This window comes from Convolutriloba macropyga, chromosome 3 (assembly GCF_964194025.1).
Source record: "Convolutriloba macropyga chromosome 3, txConMacr16.3, whole genome shotgun sequence".
Taxonomy (NCBI): Eukaryota; Metazoa; Xenacoelomorpha; order Acoela; family Convolutidae; genus Convolutriloba; species Convolutriloba macropyga.
This window is the reverse complement of record NC_134470.1, coordinates 12,877,445-12,899,130: the sequence shown is the minus strand read 5'-3', so window position 1 is coordinate 12,899,130 and position 21,686 is coordinate 12,877,445. Positions and strand designations below refer to the sequence as shown.

The 21,686-nt window shown below is 36.7% G+C and overlaps 3 protein-coding genes across 3 annotated transcripts in view; all 3 read left to right on the top strand.

Annotated features, from left to right (window-relative positions):
• LOC142335950 (uncharacterized) overlaps nucleotides 1-21,686 on the top strand; it is a 390,664-nt gene that overhangs the window by 8,610 nt on the left and 360,368 nt on the right. The window lies entirely within an intron of this gene.
• The window catches only part of LOC142335951 (tRNA dimethylallyltransferase-like), a 237,720-nt gene that overhangs the window by 8,611 nt on the left and 207,423 nt on the right, over nucleotides 1-21,686 (top strand). The window lies entirely within an intron of this gene.
• LOC142335944 (uncharacterized) lies at nucleotides 61-21,579 on the top strand. Its single transcript, XM_075384354.1, has 7 exons — nucleotides 61-441; nucleotides 834-1,050; nucleotides 3,841-3,955; nucleotides 4,137-5,395; nucleotides 8,314-8,409; nucleotides 17,738-18,020; nucleotides 21,242-21,579. The coding sequence occupies exons 1-7, from the start codon at nucleotides 96-98 to the stop codon at nucleotides 21,419-21,421; spliced, it is 2,496 nt and encodes an 831-aa protein (XP_075240469.1). The 5' UTR covers nucleotides 61-95; the 3' UTR covers nucleotides 21,422-21,579.

Sequence of the window (21,686 nt, the reverse complement as noted above, 5' to 3'; positions counted from 1 at the left end):
CATTTTTTGCAATTGGTTGGTGCAATAACAGAAATTTTGTTGATAATGCGTTCATTTTTCAGAAGCCATGGAAATCTAGACCAATCTCAATTCATATGGGGAGCGCCGTCTCTACTGGCGTGAACAACGATGACTTGGTGAACAATCTTGTCAAAGACAATTACATCTTGACGCACGCAGTTGAACAAGTTTTCAGAGCAGTGGACAGAGGGCATTTTGTGGATGGTAAGCATGACAACGAAGATCATGATCCCAATGAAATGGAAAATGGCGGCGAAGGAGACACGAGGCGTGCAAGAATGCCAAGAAGACGACGGAGCACTTCGGCTTATGAGGATCTGGCATGGCGTGAGGGTAATTTGCACTTGTCTGCTCCCTGTATATACACACATGTGATGGAAGAACTGGATCTGAGACCTGGCCTCTCATTTCTCAATATCGGTAAGATTGTACGAAAGTTCCAAACCTATCTCTATTGCGACCCTTAGTATTTTATTACCCCGTCCACGGATTTATAACCCGTGTCTGTTCCCAAGAACGGTTCTGGCCCAAATGTTCCGATTCATTTTGTTGAATTCAAGTTCTTTGCCCAAAAACGGCACTAAATTAGTTTGGTGGAATGTTTAAAATGTGAAGTCTTTGTTTACAAGCTACCTATCCTTTTCTGAAAACCCCTTCTTGTTTGTTGTACAAATTCCATCGTCAGTGTTGAATCAAGTTGCGCTTACAGCATTCTGACTATGAATTTGAGGGACTGACGGATAACCGTTCTTTGAAAAAATAAGAATTTGAAGCAGGTACGCAAAATCGTGAGGCTCATTTGTCGTTTGCAGGGTCAGGTACTGGGTATCTTAACTTGATGGTGGGTCACATAATTGGACCTGCAGGCTGCAACCACGGAGTAGAGATTCATCAGGAGTGTATAGACTATGCTAATGAGCGGATTGTTGCCTATGTGAGGAGCGGACCACACTTTGACAAGTACAATATTGGACTGCCGGAGTTCTTCAGAGGCAATGGAATGTGTCTTTCTTCCGAGTGCTTCTTCAGGTACCGTCTAAATAATCGCTTCAAAATAACTAATAATGCTATTTAGAACTGACGCATATTAACCAACTCTTGTAGCAGTAACAACACGTGCATAACTTATCGATAAGATCCAGTTATAACCCCCGATTAATACTACCAAAATATGGAAATGCCGAACCATTTCGTCAACTTTTGTTGCGATAACAACAGTTGCATCACTTACCGAGGAAATAACCTGCTCGACCCGGTGAATATTCTGAAAACCTGAAACAGTTGCGAAACTCTGTTGCGGGTTAGAGTGGACTATCGTTTTCCGCCACGATTGCTATAAAAAGAATACCGGAAAAAGGTAGAGTTATCAATTGCAGGTGTGTGGGTTTGTTATTGTAATTGCCAAGATAGTTAATTAAAAACATCGCCACACGGTTGTTATTGCCCTCTCGATGTTATTCAACAACTCGGCATCGCCTCGGAGTTTGATAACTTTTCGACTGCGATAATAACCGTGTGGTGATGTTCATTCATTTGTCTACCGTCACTTTCTAATCGCCATTCTGCTATATAAACAATGGCAATAAAGGAGCGTCTAAAGCCTGTAGTCTAACAAAAAACAGTAAAGTCTGCTTAAAAACTAGTTGTTATCGACCTCTCAAAAATAGTTGATAATTCGGCTGGTTTGCCACATTTTTTGACATGGTTTACCACTTATCGACGATAACAACCGTGCGTTAATATGAAGTACTACAGTACTAGATTCGATATTGTTCGAACCCTAGAAATTTATAAGCGGGTTGGAACAGTTAAGTAGAAGTAGTTTTGAAAATTGAAAAAACGGAAAGATTCTTAAAATTTTTTTGAACGGAACATTGAATTGAGCTGTTTATCTCCATTTTTTATGAAACCAAAATTACGCTTTTTTGTTAATTCTGATAATTTTTATATGGAGCTTTATGTGCACGAAAAGGGTTTGCAGTTACTATTGTTTTCATAAATAACAATATTAGCAAAAATTGTGGATTTGAAGGATAACAAAAAATTTTTACTTTTTTGTTTATCAATCTGACAAGAATTGAAACAAATAGTGTACGAGATAACGTCAGTTTCTTTAAAACAATCTTCCAAATAATCGCTTTGTTTTAATTTATCTCTTTTTGCCTGACCTGCTCGCTATATTTTTTGATATTTATTATATGACCTGCTCGCTATGTTTCTAACCAACAGATTACAACCAACGCCTATAGTTAGTTATTCTTGAGGCCAGACTTTAATTAAAATTTTGAAAGGAAGATTTCCTGGACAATTTTCTTTAAAATGTGAACTTTAAAAAGTGATTTTATTGGGCTGCACTTTGTAGGAAAAAAATAGCGTTGTCAGCTGGTTGTATAACGTTACCTCAGAAAATCTAATGCTTGTTTCCGCTTTTATTTTTAATGATTTCTTTTTTAATACATCCCCAATACATCCTGTTTTGCTTGTTGAAGTTTGTTACATTTTAGTGCTATGCATGAAGAAATTGTGATAGATTTGAGTTATATACTACCGACTTTTTGTTTTCTAGATTTTTTCATCTGACCATTTTACTTTTCGTCCTCATAAACGGGACAAACAGGTAAAGTCCGGAGGGCATTATGTCACTGAGCAGCCTTACTAGTCTCTATAAGTTTGTGATTGATTGAGGCAGTTTAAGAGATTAATTTGTGACGTGTACGGCGATTCCCCCCACACACACACAGCTCACACCCGCACCCTATCTCACCAGCTCAATAACTAACCATAAGCTAGCATCACAGCCACATCTCGCTACTGACGAATCTAACCGCGCGCCAGTGGTTTGAGTGAAATTCGCCGGATACTAGTGGGTTATGTTGACGAATTATTATTTCAGGTGAATTGGACTAATTTACTGGTAAATTTTAACTAGTGGTATAGGAGAAAGCTTGTGCTTTGTTCCACATTCAATAATAAAGGCGTTCGATTCCAGTTGATAAGTTTTATCAACTTACCGCTTTCTATACTACAGAGTTTCGATGTGACATTTGTTAGTCCTAACTGATGTTTTGGTTCTTGCAATTTTGTTCAACAGTGATATGTTTAGAATTATAGAAAGTTATTTGACGGCAGCGTTTTGCTGTACTTGCTTTGAGGTCAAATTTTGAAGGCCATCAACGGATTTGAGAGCTATGGAACAGTGCAACCCAAAGTTATGTATCCAATCAGTAGTGAGCAACAATAGGTTGATTGATGAAGGTGGGGAGAGATAACAAGGCGGTACTAATAATAACGACAGTTGTTCCCCCCTGTGCTTTGATGATATTGCCTTGCGTATACTTGACATTGAATTTGATCATTTATTTATCTGAAACATTGCTTAAATGTTGACTAGTTCGAACAGTGCAGTATTTAAGGAGTGTGCGTGAGGGATGAGTATTGGAACACTAGAACTAGATGTAATATCTTATGCTCGTTTTCGTCAGTAATGCCCTTGTTTGAATAATTATTTTGAACCTTTTTCTGAATGAAATTACTTTTCACTGCAATGCAGTTGCGCAAATCCATTAGCTCTATTTCAAACTAACGCTATTGTGCTAATTAATGGATTGAAATGAAAGTCAGTGAAAACAGTAATATCGGGCATCGAAAAGTAGTAGTCGAATGTGCCCAATTTACCAGCGTAGGTTATTGATTCCAGTGTCCAATTTTAGTCAGTTTTGATCTGACTGTTTCGTTGAGTTATTAGATGGCCGTATTGTTTCATTAACTCTCAAAAAATGTTATTGTCTCTCGAAATTGAGCTCCGTGTTTGTGCTGCAGGTATGACAGAGTGTACTGTGGAGCGGCAGTTCCCTCGGAACACATTCAGTTCATGAAGCAACTTGTGAAGCCAGGTGGAGTCCTTGTCCTCCCATGTGGAGATCAACTAGTCAAAGTAAGTAGAGGCAATTTACTACTCACAAAAACAACAGTGGAGAGTATTTTAATCAACTTCTCGCAAAAGTTGAGGCATGAGTTCTGAGGGCCGGAAAACACCCCACTTTTTTGTTCGTTAAGAAAATTTGCCTAAAAAGTTATGTAAATTTGTTTCCCTTAATTTCTGTTCTTTTTTGCAGATAACCGTGAAGGACGACTATACGGCTGATTTACGCGACCTACTGCCCGTCTCCTTTGCCAGTCTAATTGTTCCATCACAGACGGAATTGAAAACTGACACAGTGACTTTGCCTCTGAAACCGGTTCCCTCTTTAAAACAGCTGTGCCGAACCGCAATCAGGGATCAAATCAGATCAAGTCTTTTCCCACCCGACACTACCAAAGTCCCAGCTATGCCCTTGACAAAAGCAGAGAAAGCTCAGAAACGCAGAATGACGAGGGGTACCAGAGCTCGTCGAAGGAGAGCTAGACCTCTACTGATTCCAGCTGTTCCTGATACTCAAAATGCAAATGATACTCGACACGTTTCGTCGAATCAAAATGAGGGAACAGATATTAATGTATCTATTAGTGCTGAACAAACAGTTGGTGCAATTGAAAACGATGAATATGCAGTTCCTCGAATCCTACCGGAAGACGTTGCAAGTGGCATTGCTGAAAACATTGCCAATGATATATTAAACGAAGTTGAAACCAACAGTGATGAAGGTACCATTGATGTAGCCGATGGTCAGCGTGCTCAGGCGATACGCCACAATCCACCTTTCGATCTTTGCGAACCATTGAGAAGTGAAAATGAACAGTCTAGTAGCAGTAACGTTATAGAAGCAAATGATGAACTTGATTCCTCGAACGATTCTTTACGAAAGGGTTTCAATGGCATCGCAGTTAAAAATGAAGCAAGCAGTTCAGAGACCAAAGGATCTCTTAATCCGCAAACAAAAATACCTGAGTTTCTTTTTAACTGCATCGGTACGAACGGTATCCCGAGCCAGTCTGATTATTCAAATGAGCAACCCAGCGGCTCTGCGAAAAAGGCTGTGCCTGAAGATACGTCGAACAGTTCTGAAGCATCGCCGAGCTCCAGTTTGCCGAAGCAACCTAAGCGTATGAGAATCACAAATGTTAAAGATAAGCCCCAATCAGACCATGAAAAGTCTGCTGAGCCGACTTCGTCTAAAGATTCTACTGTTTTCGACAAAGTTTGTGTTAGCGAACCGCAAACGGATTCGGAGAAAGACTGTCTCAAAGCGGCAAGTGATTCCAGCGTAGGAAGAGTGACAACCTCGGAAGAAAGTAATGATGGGCCTAATTCAACAACAGAAGACTCTCAAGGGTCACTAGTGGATGTCGCAGAGAACGCGGGAGTAGAGAACCGCCGCACTGCAACGAGGGATCTTTTATTTCCTCAGTCAACTGCCACTGAGACAACTGAAAGGTTAAAATTGCAATTTCTTGTTAATAGTTGAAATAACGAGCTATTATTGGCCTTTTCTTGGTTTTTAATAGCCGCGTCAGCAATTCCAGGCGGTTATTATTGCGCTCCTAATGTTTTTTACTTCGTCTAACAGATTTTTGTTTTGTCTTACCGTGACGTCATTTCTGCTTTTAGGTCATTGTTTCGTCTTACCGTGATGTCATTTCCGCTTTTAAGTCAGTTGCGTGACTTACCTCACTAAATTGATTTCTGAACTCACTTATGGAACTTTAAATTCTATGAACATTTACTAGTTAAAGATCAATAGTGTGCATCTAAGTGGTGCCAAACTTTTATGCCCTAATTCTTGAGTATTAGTCTTGAGGTTTTTTGAATTGGGATCAATTATGAGAAAGCACTATTAGGGCTTTTTCCTTATAGACCGTATGTGTCATAAAATTGACACGTATCTAACCCAAAAAATCGAGTCTAGTAAAGGACTTTTGGTCAATCTGCCTATCTTGTTTCTTTAGTTGTCTCAATTCATGGAAGGCCACATGCGTCTATCGTGACTATTTTCTGGCAATCTACCGGCTATGTTTTTAAAAGTTGAAGATTTATAATTTTATTGGGGCGCTGTCTTTACGACTCAGAGGCATTGTGGTTTTCCAGTTTTACGACTCAAAGAGGAGTATTGGAGAAGTCTTTTTAAATCAATAATTCTCTAGAGTGAAATTCATACAGGAAGTGAAATTTGTGAAAAACTTTGTTTTACTGCTGATCAATTGTGAAAAACGGACCGAAAAATGAATGGACTTTAAGTGAGTGAAATTTTTAAATCACACGACGCTTTTTCAAGCAGTTTTTTAATCGGTTTTAACAATTGTTTAATTGGTTTTAACAATCTCATGGGAACTCAATACAGGCCATATGGTTGTAGGCATTTTGATTTACCAGTTTATTACATTTTTGTGTTATAAAGCAACTGTTTATTATGAAAAAAAATCAGCTTAAAAGAAAATTAACCATTAGTAACAAAAACCTCAATTTTTGGCTGTTTTTCTATTTTTTTTTCAAATAAGAGAATTTTGTTAGGCTGTTACCATTTGCCTTTTTTTGCTCAATTATTCGGTTTGGGGACATAGTTTCCTCCATTATTGGTTTTGGAATTAGGTTTTTGAAGTTTGAAGAATTAGGCAAATTTGCAATTATTTTTGTTTTGAGAATGTTTTCTCACTCACATTTTCTGAGCTCAAGTCGTCAATATTTTGGTACTGTGTCTATGTATGAACTTTAATATTGCAGTTGCTCTTGTGAAAGTTTTGACGCCGTTAGCTCTATTGGGTCTTGGTATTCAACAACTTGGCTTTCAATACGCTGATCCAAAAATTTATAACCTTTGAATGCTATTTTTTCTGTTTCTGTGAATTTGAGGATATACTATTTTTTTCTGGTGTTATTCAATTACTCTGATGATCAGGTACCAGAGTTTTTAATTGCTCTACAACGAAATTTGTCACAATTATAATAGTTCTGTCGGTCTTTTTTAATACGATTTTTCGCTTGACCGATTTTCGTTTGAGAGCAATTCACCCGACGTTAGTCGGTTAGTTTTAATAGCCGACCTCATCTTCTCAGCCGGCTATTATAGCGCTCCTATTTTTTTTTACTGCGTCGAATAAAAAAATGTTTTGCTTTACCTCATTTTGCCGCTTTTTCAACATTTTGCGTGATATCTTTCTGACTTCTCTAGGCTAGTTTCTCTCTTCTCTCATTCTGCTAAAAGTGATTTTGAACATCAGTTGCTCAGCAAAGCAATTCAAAATGAACAGAGTCAGTATAAAAAATTGAAGTCAGAAATAGAAAAGGGATAAACCCATAAAGCCCATTTTTAGATGCCCGCTATTTGAACGTCGTTCCTATAAGTCTTAGTTACCACCTCTAATGCTTATTGGTATTGATAGTAGCCCTTGTAGCCTCTCTCTAAGAAACAGAAGTATGTTCAACTACGAAATGCCATCAAAATAAATCGGACTTAAAAAATGTTTTTGTACAAAAATCTTTTTTTTTCAATATCTTCTATTCTTTCAATCTCAATCATGCTTATTGAAATCAACGGCGGCTATTTTCCGGCAATCTGCCGGCTATGTTTAATGTTTCATTCAATTCTTTGGATCGTATTTCAGGACTTGTCCTGCTGTTTTTTTTTTGCCAAGATTTTTACGACTATATGACGTCACAACAACTTAAATTGGCTTTTTTAAATTCGTTATTGCAATATCAATTGAATCGCTTGCGTGACGTCATTTTTAAATCTTAGTGGAGCGAGTTTTTTGTTCCTTCGCGTGACTAAGTTTTTGGTCACACATGACTTACCTCACTCTCAAAAATAACTTCCTGACTTTCAGAATGAGTTTAATCTAAGGAGATAACGTTAACTGAGTGTGTCACTCTAACTGTAGGTTATTTCAGATAGAAGCAGCAATAAGTTAAAAAAGATTTTGAAATGGAAATATGACATCTCAGCAATTAATAAAAAGTTTCTTTTCTTGTCTGTTTTTCTTACTATCGTTCTGATACTGCAGATCTACGAAGCTATTGCGGCTATTTTCTGGCAATCTGCCAGCTTTGTCTTAACTCTTGTTCTTCACTTCATGAAGTGCTGACTGTAGATGATTAAGTCAAAATTTCGAAGTGACTTTGCAGAGTCGTAATCATGCTTAAAACAGGAAAGTCGCACGTTTTAAAAGGAGAAGTCAACCTCTGACTAAGTTGGAACTTCTGGCATTTTAACATCTGGCACTGCAGACTTCCGGAATTTTAAAATGGGCACGTGAGTGTTTTAAATAATTTGGAAACATTTTTTGAGTTTTTGATGTGAAATTAAGTTTGTATGCATGGTGATTGTTATTCTTAAATTTTATTTAGTTGTTTTTCAGTCTTGACGAGAGAGTAAATCAAATTCAGAACGAGGAAGAGGAGGATGAAGCTGACGAACCGGAGATAACTCCCGTATCGCTCCCATTCCCAATCAGGTTAATTAGTTGAATAAGTGCGAGGCTGAGTTTTAATTAACTTGATTCAAACTAATTGTTCTACATTGTAAGGTTTATCGCCGCTGAGATGTTTGCCCTAAGCAAAGCAACCGTACATGACGTACAATTTAATTAGCAAAATTTTGCACATTTACGTTGGTAATTCAGGTGGCCAGTGAAATACGTGTAAATATCAGAAAATGAAAGAATGGTGTTAAGTGCATTGGAAATTTTAACACCTGTTATTAATTGCTCTCAAGCGAAGTTTGTAGCATTTATATTAGTCCTGCTGGTCTTTTTAATGCGTTTTCGTACTACCAATTTTTTGTCTGATTTTGTTGTCTGGACATTTGACTTTCCGCCCTCAAAAACGGGATAAAAGGTAACGCCCGGAAGTTACTGAGAAGTTGTCTGAGAGCCGTACTAGTCTAAATATGCGGCCCACGGAAACTGTTGAGGGCAGAAAATCAAATGGTCAGACCACCGCCCCACTCCCCATCTCGTGCGCCACCCTCCTCCACATCATTCCTCATTTCACCGGTAGCCCCGCACGCTCGACCCTCGCACAATGCTCTCTACCCCTCTCAATTAAGCTTAAGCTATCCTCCCTAAGCCGCAGCTAGCTGCTGACGACGCCAACCGTTTGCCAGTGGTTTGAGATCATTTCCCCCGACGTTTCTTGGTTAAGTTTAATTGCCTCGAAGCGATACTTGGACTATTTTTGGTCTTCGTGATTCATTTGAAATCCAAAGGTTTTGGATTGTATTAGATCGGTGTCTTTTTTACAACTCGAAGACGATTATTGAAGGAGCGGCTTTTTATATCAATTGTTTTGTTGGAGTGTATTTGCAACAGGAACTGCTGCATGAGAAAACTACGAGTTCAGGTTAAGTTGCGGAACGAAAGTGAAAAGCAGGGAGATAATTGTTTTTTGATGAAAAGAAGGTGTAAAAAAATTTTCGTTTAGCAAGCAAATTTTATGTTCAGGTGCGGCCTTTTAAGAGCAGTTCTTCGTTTTAGCTCAGTTTCTCTAATTAATAGCCGCCGTCATCCTCTCAAACGGCGATTATTTAGGTGGTCTCTTTTTTTTACAATTCAAAAATTGGATTGGCGCGCTGTCTTTTTTTAAAGATATGTTAGCGCTTTTTTCGGTTTTTTTCACGTCGGTGAGAAGTCGAGTGAAAAATTGGTGTTTGAACATTTTGCGGTTGAGATGGATTTTTTTTTCAGGTGCGTAATTTGACTTGTTTTCAGGGTGTACTCTCCTTCAGTGCTTTTCAGACTGTACATATGTGTTCTAATTGTGCCTATTTGCCTGTGTTTGAATTCATTAAAGGGCAGCTAAAACTTTTTATGACTTTGCCACTTTTTGTTGTCATAAAATGTAAGTGATTTTTAAATTTTGACCCCTTTTTTAAAATTATCTGTTATCTTATCACTTAGCATCATCAATGACAGGTCTAATTGTTTGCTAATGAAGCATAAAAGGACCTAAATTTTGGCTAGGATTAATAGCTAGTGGTTTTCGTGACTCTTGTCACTATTTCTTTCTCAAAAATTTTTGGTGAAGTTTTGAGTTTGCAGGTATTTATTGTACTTTTTGATATCTTATCATTTAATCTCATTGAAGACAGATCTGTGATGCTGCTAATAGTGGTTAAATTTAACGATTTAATCGTATTTTTTATTCAAAGCTATGACTTTGACTTTAATTGTTGGCAATATTAATTATCGAATTTTTTTTAGTTTTGCGAGTTTTTCTTTTCAATTTTGTCATCTTAACATTTATTCTTATTATTGACAGGTCTCATTGGTTGCTAAAGAAACTTCAATTAAAGCAATCCATTTCATTTCATAGCCATTGCTTTTTGTGACTTATACGCTTGTTCGTTTTATACTAAGTATTTTCAAAAAGTTTCAGCAAGTTTTGTTGAGATTTTTTGTTATTTTTGTCTTATCATTTAATATTATTAGTGAGAGGACTCACCGACATTTAATGACTAGGTTGCAAACGAGAATTAGAGAAATATAGTTGGCTGTGTCAACTGAATGGCTTTGAAATGCATTTACTCAATGAATTACGTAAGATGAATACTCAGTGAATACAGTCAATGTCAAAAGAGCAAAATCAAAAGAGAAGGGATAAACCGATAAAACCCATTCGTTAAGTCATTGAGAACTAGTTTATCAAAGTTCATTAGAGTGTTTGCTAGCTGCAATTGGTATTAAGTTTATTAGTCTTCAGTTTAGAAGCTGAATTAAGTGCAGTTTTAGAATCCAACTGAAACGGTCTACCGAATAGAACACTTTTGACACTGAAAAAAATAGAACAAAATTTGTCAATATATCTCTTTTTCTTCTGTTTTAATCCCGATGTGCATAAGGCGCGTCAACAGCGGGTATTTTCCGGCAATCTGCCGGCTATGTTTAAAATTGTTCTTGCGAGCTATATTACGGTTTGTAGGCTGTAGGGCTTTGTCTTTTGAAGGTGTTTTTCAGTTTTGGCCATTTTATATTGATTTCTGTAGGAAATTGGGTTTGAGTGCCAAATATATATCTTTTTGAACCGCTTCATTTAAGAATGACTTGTTTAATTGCTCTCAAACAAAGTTATAGCAGTTATATTGGTCCAGTGGTCTCGACGCATTTTTCGTATTACCCAATTGAGTTTTTGTCCTAGAAAATAGGATAAACAGGTAAAGCTCGGAGGAAGTTAAGTTCTCATAGAGCCCTACTTTTAACCAGTCCCTGTGAATTGGATTCACCTATACTATTTTGAGGAGAGATTTTTATGGTGTGAAGTGTAGTTATTAAATTTGGACACCCCTCCGTTCATGGGTACTAACAAAGCCAACCGCTTGTTTTGTTATTTTTCATTGACTGCATTAACGACGCTTAATTAGCAAAAATTTAGGCGAAAACTGGCTCGAAGACGTGTTTACTTACTATGTCAAATTCCGAGCCTCAATACAATTCAAACCAGTTTTTCCATTTTCTGTCGCTATGACCTTGTTGCCGAAGACAAATTTTGGAAAAATTGGCTGGATTTCCAAAACTTTCGTGTTTTTCAATATCGCTCACCGTTTACTGGTTTATGCATTCATTTTAGACTGAACGATGGCTGCATGGGATTTTGAAATGAAGGTGGTCAAAAGAACAGAGCTATAGAATTGTTATGGGTACTTATATATCTACTGAACTTAAAATTTTGGAATGTTTTATCTGTTACCTTCTTTTCTGTACAGCGTGTAGATCACGTTTAAGACCATGAAAACGAATAATTGTAAGGGCAGGTTTTTTAGCAGTTATATCGTAAAATTTGAGGTATTTTGTTGGTAAAAAATTGTAAGTTTATTGATTTTTTTTTAGCAAAAAAGGCTTTGTTAGGGATTGTTTTCTTTGTTCTCCAATTTTGTCTGATTCTGTTCTAGACTGTCAAGATTGAACAGTCCTAGTTCATAGTTCGTGGTATTTATTAGAGGCGTTTTGATCAGAGAGTTCAAACAAAATTTTCCTTGACTGTTAGTCCATGATTGTTTTTCGATTACTTTTTCTTCCTTCCTCTGCGCTGTATTTTTTTGTTGTTTGATGAACTGTGTTTTGGAGATCGTCGGTCTTCACTTTAGTTCTATATTGTCTTTTCGATTTTTGGTTATGGTAATGGATCTAATGATTCTTCTCGAAAAAAGACAAACAGCCAGAGTCTTATAACTTAGGTGAACAGAAAAATATAATGCACAAAGGATTGGTTTTGATTTTAAGGACTGTTTTGATTTGATTTGATTCAAGCATTTTTTTGATTAAGTGCTCTGAAACTATGTTTGTAGCAATTACATCAATCCTGTGACTTTTTATGCAGTTTTTCGTCTGACCCATTTGACTTTTCGTCCTCAAAAATGGGATAAACAGGTAGCGCTTGGACGGCATTAAGTGAACGAACAGCTCTCTTAGAGCCTTACGCCGTACTAGTCTCTATGTAACTAGTTTTGAGGAAACAATTTCAATGTATGAAGGGCGGTTCTTGGTCTTCATCCCTCCACCTCCCTCTGTCACCTCCACCCCCCTCTGTCACCTCCCCCCCACCTCAGACTACCTAATTTATACCAAACTCACATGATGCATCCCTGAGTTCCAGCTGGCGACTACCAAAGCCCACGCTCGCCAGTCGTTAGAGAGCAAATCGCCCGAGGTTAGTCGGTTATGTTTTTTAAAGGACCTATGTTTTTTTATAAATCTGTTCTAAAGAAAAGATTGCCGTAGATTTCTCTTTGTTTGGCAATATTAATTATCGAATTTTTTTGAGTTTTGCGAGTTTTTCTTTTCCATTTTGTCATCTTAACATTTATTCTTATTATTGACAGGTCTCATTGGTTACTAAAGAAACTTCAATTAAAGCAATCCGTTTCATTTCATAGCCATTGCTTTTTGTGGCTTATACGCTTGTTCGTTTTAAAAAAGTCTCAGTATTTTTTAATTTTGCTAGTATTTGTTGTACTTATTGCTGTCTTATCACTTAGTCTCATTGATGACCGGCCTCAACGGTGGTGATTGATGACTCAATTATTTGATATAATTGTATTCTTCGGTAGCTGTTGCGTTCTGTGGCTTTTATACTAAGTGTTTTCAAAAAGTTTAAGCCAGTTTTGTTGAGATTTCGTGTTTTTTGTCTCACATTTAATATTATTAGTGAGAGGACTCATCGACATTCAATGACTAGGTTGCTTATGCGAAATAGAGATGGGCTGTTTCAACCGAGATGAAATAGAGATGAAATACAGTTGGCTGTTTCAACTGAATGGTGTTTAAATCCATTCACTCAATGAATTACGTAAGGGAATACTCAGTGTTATGAAAGTAATAAAGAATACTCAGTAATGATGATTCCTCAGTAATAAAGTCAAGGTCAAAAGAGCAAAATCAAAAGAGATGGGATAAACCGATAATGCTCGGTCATTAAGTCATTGAAAATTAGTTTATCAAAGTTGATTAGAGTGTTTGCTAGCTGCAATTGGTATTAAGTTTATTAGTTTTCAGTTTAGAAGCTGAATTAAGTGCAGTTTTAGAATCCAACTGAAACTGTATACCGAATAAGAACACTCTTTGACACTGAAAAAATTAGAACAAAATTTGTCAATTTATCTCTGCTTTTTCTTTTTTAATCCCGATGTGCATAAGGCGCGTCAACAGCGGGTATTTTCCGGCAATCTGCCGGCTATGTTTAAAATTTTTCTTGCGAGCTATATTACGGTTTGTAGGCTGTAGGGCTTTGTCTTTTGAAGGTGTTTTTCAGTTTTGGCCATTTTATATTGATTTCTGTGGGAAATTGGGTTTGAGTGCCAAATATATATCTTTTTGAACAGCTTCATTTAAGAATGATTTCTGTTTAATTGCTCTCAAACAAAGTTATAGCAGTTATGTTGGTCCAGTGGTCTCTTGACCCATTTTTCGTATTACCCAATTGAGTTTTTGTCCTCAAAAATAGAATAAACAGGTAAAGCTCGAGGGAATTGAGTTCTCATTGAGACTTACTTTTAACCAGTCTCTGAATGCGATTAACCTAAACTATTTTGAGGATTTTCATGGAGTGAAGTTTAGTTATTAAATTTTTACCCCCCCCCCCCCATTCATGGGTACTGACAAAGCCAACCGCTCGAATAATTTGCCCGATAATTTTGGTTATGTTTTGTTATTTTTCGTTGACGGCATTAACGACGTTCAATTAGCAAAATTTTAAGCGAAAAGCGGTTCGAAGACGTGTTTACTTTCTATATCAAATTCCGAGCCTCAATACAATTCAAACCAGTTTTTCCATTTTCTGTCGCAATGACCTTGTTGCTGAAGACAAATTTTGGAAAAATTGTCTGGATTTGCAAAATTTTCGTTTTTTTCAATATCGCTCACCGTTTACTGGTTTATGCATTCATTTTAGGCTGCACGATGGCTGCATAGGAATTTGAAATGAAGGTGGTCAAAAGAACAGAGCTATAGGATTGTTATGGGTACTTATATATCTAATGAACTTAAGATTTTGGGATCTGTTACCTTCTTTTCTGTACAGCGTGTAGATCAAGTTCAAGACCATGAAAACTAATAATTGTAAGGGCAAATTTTTAGCAGTTAGATCGTAAATTTTGAGGTATATTGTTGGTAAAAAAATTTGTAAATAATTGATTTTTTTTGGAAAAAAGGCTTTGTTAGCGATTGTTTTCTTTGTTCTCCAATTTTGTCTGGTTCTGATCCTGTTCTAGACTGTCAAGATTGAACGGTCCTAGTTCATAATTCGTGTTATTTATTAGAGGCGTTTTGATCAGAGAGTTCAAACAAAATTTTCCTTGACTGTGAGTTAGTTCATGATTGTTTTTCAATTACTTTTTCTTCCTTCCTCTGCGCTGGATTTTTTTTGTTGTAGTTTGATTAACTGTGTTTTGGACATCGTCGGTCTTCACTGTAGTTCTATATTGTATTTTCGATTTTTGGTTATGGTAATGGATCTAATGATTCTTCTCGAAAAAAGACAAACAGCCAGAGTCTTATAACTTAGGTGAACAGAAAAATATAATGCACAAAGGATTGGTTTTGATTTTAAGGACTGTTTTGATTTGATTTGATTCAAGCATTTTTTTGATTAAGTGCTCTGAAACTATGTTTGTAGCAATTACATCAATCCTGTGACTTTTTATGCAGTTTTTCGTCTGACCCATTTGACTTTTCGTCCTCAAAAATGGGATAAACAGGTAGCGCTTGGACGGCATTAAGTGAACGAACAGCTCTCTTAGAGCCTTACGCCGTACTAGTCTCTATGTAACTAGTTTTGAGGAAACAATTTCAATGTATGAAGGGCGGTTCTTGGTCTTCATCCCTCCACCTCCCTCTGTCACCTCCACCCCCCTCTGTCACCTCCCCCCCACCTCAGACTACCTAATGCATACCAAACTCACATGATGCATCCCTGAGTTCCAGCTGGCGACTACCAAAGCCCACGCTCGCCAGTCGTTAGAGAGCAAATCGCCCGAGGTTAGTCGGTTATGTTTTTTAAAGGACCTATTTTTTTTTATAAATCTGTTCTAAAGAAAAGATTGCCGTAGATTTCTCTTTGTGTTGGCATTATTATTTTTCAATTTCAATTATTGACCTCAGTTAGTTTGGCCAAACTTTGATGCCAGGTCTTCCGGTTATATTTTTGACGGGTATCCACAGATTTTGACGTCAATGAAAAGTCAAATTGCAGAAGCAATTATAGTTACGCTGGTATAGTAAATGGAGTTAAAAAGAGTATTTTAAGAACTGTTCTTGAAGTAGAGTGCAAAATGACTGTTTGAGCAGATTTTTGGTTTTCGAGTTGGAGATTTTTCAAGTGCTGCAATATGATTTCTATCGTTTTGTTTTTCTCTTTAATGCTAATGAAAAGATATATTTGTGTTCTTATTGCGAGTAGTTTTAATTTTTTCAATCCGTGATTAGGCAGCTAATAGTTGTTATAACTTAAAAACGACGTTCTTCAAAAAAATCGATTAAAATCATTTCACGATTCATAAAAATGATAGGTCCCATAAGTTTTCAATTGAGGCACTATTAAACCCTTTTAATGTTTCCAATCATAGGCTACCGTTCTGAAAGATCGTAACACGACTTGTTTTGAACAGAGATTATTGATTTTTCTCCCTAATGTTTTTTGGAAGTCTAGTCGTAGATTTTTGATCGTGAGCCATTAATTGATATATTAATTCAAAGTTTTTTATTTTAAAGCTAATGATTTTGTTTTGACACTATTTGTTGTTCTTTTCGTCCTGTTATCATTTTCTCCATTTCAGCACTGGTATCCTTGACATTTAAACGAGGCATTACTCAATCAATTGTTTGTTTTAAATTGAAAGCTTATAATTTTTTGGACTTCGAGAGTTTTGCTTGTTTGATATGGCTGGTGTGGTGTTGTCACTTAGTCATATCGACTGACAACATGTCCATAATCCAAGTCTTTATGACATAGCAGGTATAACTTAATCTAATTATTTCTTTGGCTGATAGCTAATAGTTTTGAAACAATGGCACTAGTTTTAAAACTTTTTAATTGCTCTTGAACGTAGTTTATGCAAAATTTTCGCTTGACAATTTTGACTTTTCGAGTGACTTTTACGCCCTTGACTTTTTGCATTTTGCGTGATCTAAAATTCGCTCTCAATCACAATTTCAAGTAGCTGAACTCAATTGGCGGCAATTTAATACTGATAGTCAACTAAAAGTGCGCCGAAAATCTTGTCATTTTTACTTTAAATCTTAATAGTGGTATATGTTAACCTCTAATGTGGTTATTTGAAGCCCACTTTAGAACTTCTTAGTCCCTTTTAGCCCCCCCCCCGACTGTAGCAGGCTGCAATTGATTAGAGCTCCCACTAGTCGTTCAAGAGCAATTCCTCCGACGTTTAGTCGGTTATGTTTAATTGCAATTTTTAATTGCTCTCAAACGAAGTTTGTTGCAATTATATTAGTACTGTTGGTCTTTTTAATGCGTTTTCGTACTACGAATTTTGTGTCTGATTTTGTTGTCTGGACATTTAATTTTCCGCCCTCAAAAACGGGATAAAAGGTAACGCCCGGAAGTTACTGAGCAGTTATTAGTCTAAATAGAGAGCCTTGCTAGTCTAAATATGCAATGCAGCCCATGGAAACTGTTAAGGGCAGAAAACCAAATGGTCAGACCCCCACCCCACTCCCCTCTTGACCAGTTTTTCGTTTGTCTCATTTGACTTTTTGTCCTCAAAAACGGAATATACAGGTAGCGCCCAGCGGGCGTTAAGTTGTCTTAGAGCCTTTCTGCTCACTTGTCTCCAAGAATAAGATTATGGTTTGAAGGGCCCCACAATTGACCCCAAGCCCCACTCCTTAGAAATTGACCTCCCACCCCCGCAGCAAGAAGTCAACGTTCTATTCTTTGATGATTTGATGGGGGGTTATATTTGCTTGCCTGACGCCATTAGGTGGTGTGATCAATTTTTTTTTATCAAACTAACAAAATGATTTCTTCACTCTTATTAACTGTAATTTGAGATTGCAAACTAGAGTAAGAGTTTGCAATCTAAATAAGTAGTTAGAGGTCGCCAAAAATTTGAAGGCTATGGTGATTGAGAAACATTTTTTTGGTTTGAAAATAAAAGAATTTGAAATCTGAGTTTATTTGTTTGGGAAGCCACTTCTTTGTCCTTGGTCTCAGTGATTTGTTTTTAACTAAGGGCCTAATTGTCGAGTTTGCGGCTATTTGTTTTAAATACCGAACCTAAGGGGAGCTCCATTATCGAAATAATTCTGCATTTGTTTGCTGCATTTATTTCAGGTTTTTCCTTGAGATGCAAAACCATGTGAGAACTTTGGACATTGATGACATCATGAGCAATCCCCGCAGGTCCCTGGACGTTCTGGAAGGTGGAGGTGGTGGTCGATCTAGTGGTGAGAGTAGAGGGGGTGGAGTGACCTCACCTGGAACATCACGTGACCCTGGTGATGAGACGTACCTGGAAGCTGACTCAGAAAATGAAGATGACGAGGACGATGATAGTGGATTGAGTGGAGACAATGCGGAGGGTGGAGCGTCTATTTATACACTTGCTTCTTCCAAAGTAGGCTTCCTCTCAATCTTTGCTTAGTGTTCTCGATATTGAGTGATCATTTTTTAATAGCCGCGAAGCGATAGTGGCTATTATTGGGGACATCGTGGTTTTTTTTACAATTCAAAGAATTTGAATTGTATTGAGGCGCTGTCTTTTTTTAAGATCTGTTCGCACATTTTCATGATTTTTGAAGTCAAATTGGAGTAGTGATTTTGGTCACGCCGAAACAGGAAGTGGCGCAAAAGAGCGAGTGGTTTTGCGGCGTGAGATTTTTTCACTCAAATTTTAAAGTAGTGTGAGAAAACGGTGTTTGAGCAAAAATTCGGTTTCTCGCTAGTGGTTTTTTGGTTCACATGCGGCAATTTCTTTTTGATTTTTACCGTTTTTCGATTTTTTGGATCCGATTTTGTTCTGAATGATTTTCCCAATCATAATTCATTCTAGGCCTAGTTTTTTGTTTGAACCAAATTTCCCTTTCTCGCTAGTGTTTTTTTGTTCACATGCGGCATTTTAACTTTTTTTGTTTTTTTTTTTTCATTTTTTCTAATTTTTTTTGGAAATGGTTTTCTCAATTCGCTCATAATCCGTACTAGGTCCAGTCTTTTGTTTAGTCAATGAAAATTCTTTGAATTGTACGTCTTTGAATTTTTACTTCGTCGTACTAAAAATTATCCGCTTTACCTTAGTTCACAGCTTGTTCGTGAAATCTTTTGCTTGTTCGTGCAATATTTTGCGTGAAATCGCTTCGACTTATCTATGCTAGTTTCACTCTTCTCTCATACTGTTTTTAGTCAGTTGTTGCTCCGCAGAGCAATTCAAAATGAACTGAGTCAGTATCAAACAAGAAATCAGAAATAGAAACTGGATAAACACGTCAAGCCAAATTTTAGATGCCTGTTACTCGAACTTTGTTCTTAGTTACCATCTCTAATGCTTATTGGTATTGATACTAGCCGCTGTGTTGCTGTACTACGAAACAGGAGTATGATCAGCTCCAAAATGACATCAAAACAGATCACACTTTAAAATTGTTTATGTACAAAAATCATTTTCATTTGTTTTTCTCTTCTTCCATTCCCAATCTTGGTTATGCGTGTGTGACGTCGTTTTTCACTCTTAGTGAAGAGTGTTTTTGGTTCATTCTCGTGATTAAATGTATGGTCACACTTGACTTACCTCACTCTCAAAAATGACTTCCTCTCTCTGAAATTGACCTTTCTTTAATCTAATTCAAAGAGATAAGGTGAAATGAGTGTGTGTCACTCTAACTGAAGGGTATTTGAGGGCAGCTAATAGAATCAGCAATAAGTTCAACATTCTCAAAATACAACAGCTCAGCATTTTAAAGTTTCTTTTTTTGGTCCGTTGCTTTTACCATCTTTTTGAGACTGCAGATCTTCGATTTTGTGGCAATCTGCCAGCTATGTTTTGTTTTGCTTATTAAAAAATTGTTCTGGGCTTTTTTTGTTGTTAAGTTCGTCGTGTTGGTAGTCGCTGATTGAACACTAGCAGCGGTAATACAAAAGTTCCCAGGAAGAAAATATCGAATGTGCTCTCACAACTTGTATAGAATTTTGCATAGAAAAGTATTGGAATCAGATCTCGAATTTACTTGTTTTGTTCATTCTTTTTTCGCGGTGTTTTAGGTATTTGTAGGGTTGGTTTTTAGGCGCCACTTGTGAAGAATTTTCTGAAAAAGTTAGCAGATTTTGCTTTTCTTTTTCCTGAATTTGTCCAACTAAAATTGATCGATAAAAAAGTGAAGGAAATGTACGAAAACAGTTTATTCGGTTTATGAAGTAATGATTGACTGTGGACTAATTTTTTGTACGAATTTCGGATTTTTTATTTGATTTCCGATTCTTCTGGTACTATTCTTCTGATTTACGTCGTCAGACAAAAATTGGTTCTGATTTTGCCTTAGTTTTCAGCTTGTCCAACATTTTGCGTGAAACTGTTTTGACTTCCAATTTTTTGTTCGTTTTTTTCTTTCAATCCATTTTCTTTGGGAATCAGTGGATGCTACTTTCGGATATCTACCGAGTATGTTTAATCGCTGCCTTGCGAAAGCGAGGGATGTTACAGGACTCATGGTGGTTCAGAGCTTTGATGTTCTACTATTTAATAGCCGCGAAGCATTAGCGGCTATTATTGGGGACATCGTAGTTTTTTTTAGTTCGTCGTCTCCATCGATGATTCTTACGACTTGACTTCATTGAATTGACGTTTTCAAAGTCTTCAGTGACTTCTACCGCTTTGAAAATAAAATGTACGTGACGTCATTTCTGCTTTTGGGTCAATTGCGTGACTTACGTTACTCAAAAAAATGACTTCTGAACTCAATTATGGATCTTTAATTTTTATGAATATTTACTAGTTAAATATCAATAGTGTGCATCTAAGTAGTGTCAAACTTATATGCCATAATGCTTGAGTATTAGTCTTGAGTTTTTGATTTCGAATATCAATTTTGAAAAGTTGTTTTAGGTTTTTTTCCTGATAGACCGTATGTGTCATAAAATTAACAGTCCGAATATAACCCAAAAAGTCTATAACCCAAAAAGTCTATAACCCAAAAAGTCTAGTGTTCTATTAATGGACTGGTGGTTGATCTGTCTATCTTAATCCTTTAGTTGTTTCAATTAATGGAAGGCCACAAACGTCTATCGTGGCTATTTTCCGGCAATGTGCCGGCTATGTTTTTGAATTGCCACCGTGCTCTTCTCAACCGATCATTTTTGAGATTCTGTTTTTTTACTTCCTCGAAAAATTTGTTTTGCTTTACCGTAATTCTGTTTGTTAATAATTTCGCTTGAAGTCTTTTCAATTGCTCTCAGGCGAAATTTCGCGCAATTATATTCCTGGTCTTTCTTTTTTGCGCTTTTTTGTACAACTGACTTTTGGTCTGATAGTTTTTAATTGCTCTCAAGCAAATTTTGTAGCAAGGTCTTTTTTATGCGATTTTTTGCCGGACTGAGTTTTTCTCTGGCCCTTTTTATTCGGTGGTTTTTAGCTGGACCGAGTTTCCTTCTAAATAATATTAGGTTACATTCTCTGCAGTTTTTTAAGTTGTCAGTTTTATCTCGGGCCCATTTTTCGTCAATTAATTTTTTCAGCTACTTGGCTCTTAGAAAAAAAATAAATTGAGCTTTAAGATCTAAAGAAAGTTCTGTGACTTCAACTTATACTTATGATTATTGCATTTAACTAACTGCCTATTTTTGTTACAGATCGCCTGGCCCAAAACTGCGTCAGAAAAAACCGAATCCTCAATGTTAACAGAGAAAGATAGGACCGAAGGCAAACCACACCCTTCTGTATTTTGGATGCGGGACAGCATTAACAAACTGGATTTGCCTCAATTTCTTATAGAGTACCTGTTGTACAACAGGAAATACGTTTTCGACTGAAACTTAAAATAAAACTCAAGTGTAAATTATTACTATCGAGGTAGTTAGTCTTTAGAGCTAGTCGCATATCTACCCAAAATTTCCATTTGGCCTCTGTTGAAATAATACGTAAATTTAGTGTTTTAGAATAAAATTCAAATTACTTTTTTTCACGAGTAGCGTAATCATAACACTGGCGGAAACATACTGCAAATAGACTTCTATATGTGTAAAAGAACGGCTCCGGATTAAAATTTTACAAAATTCAAGCTGTATGAAATTTATT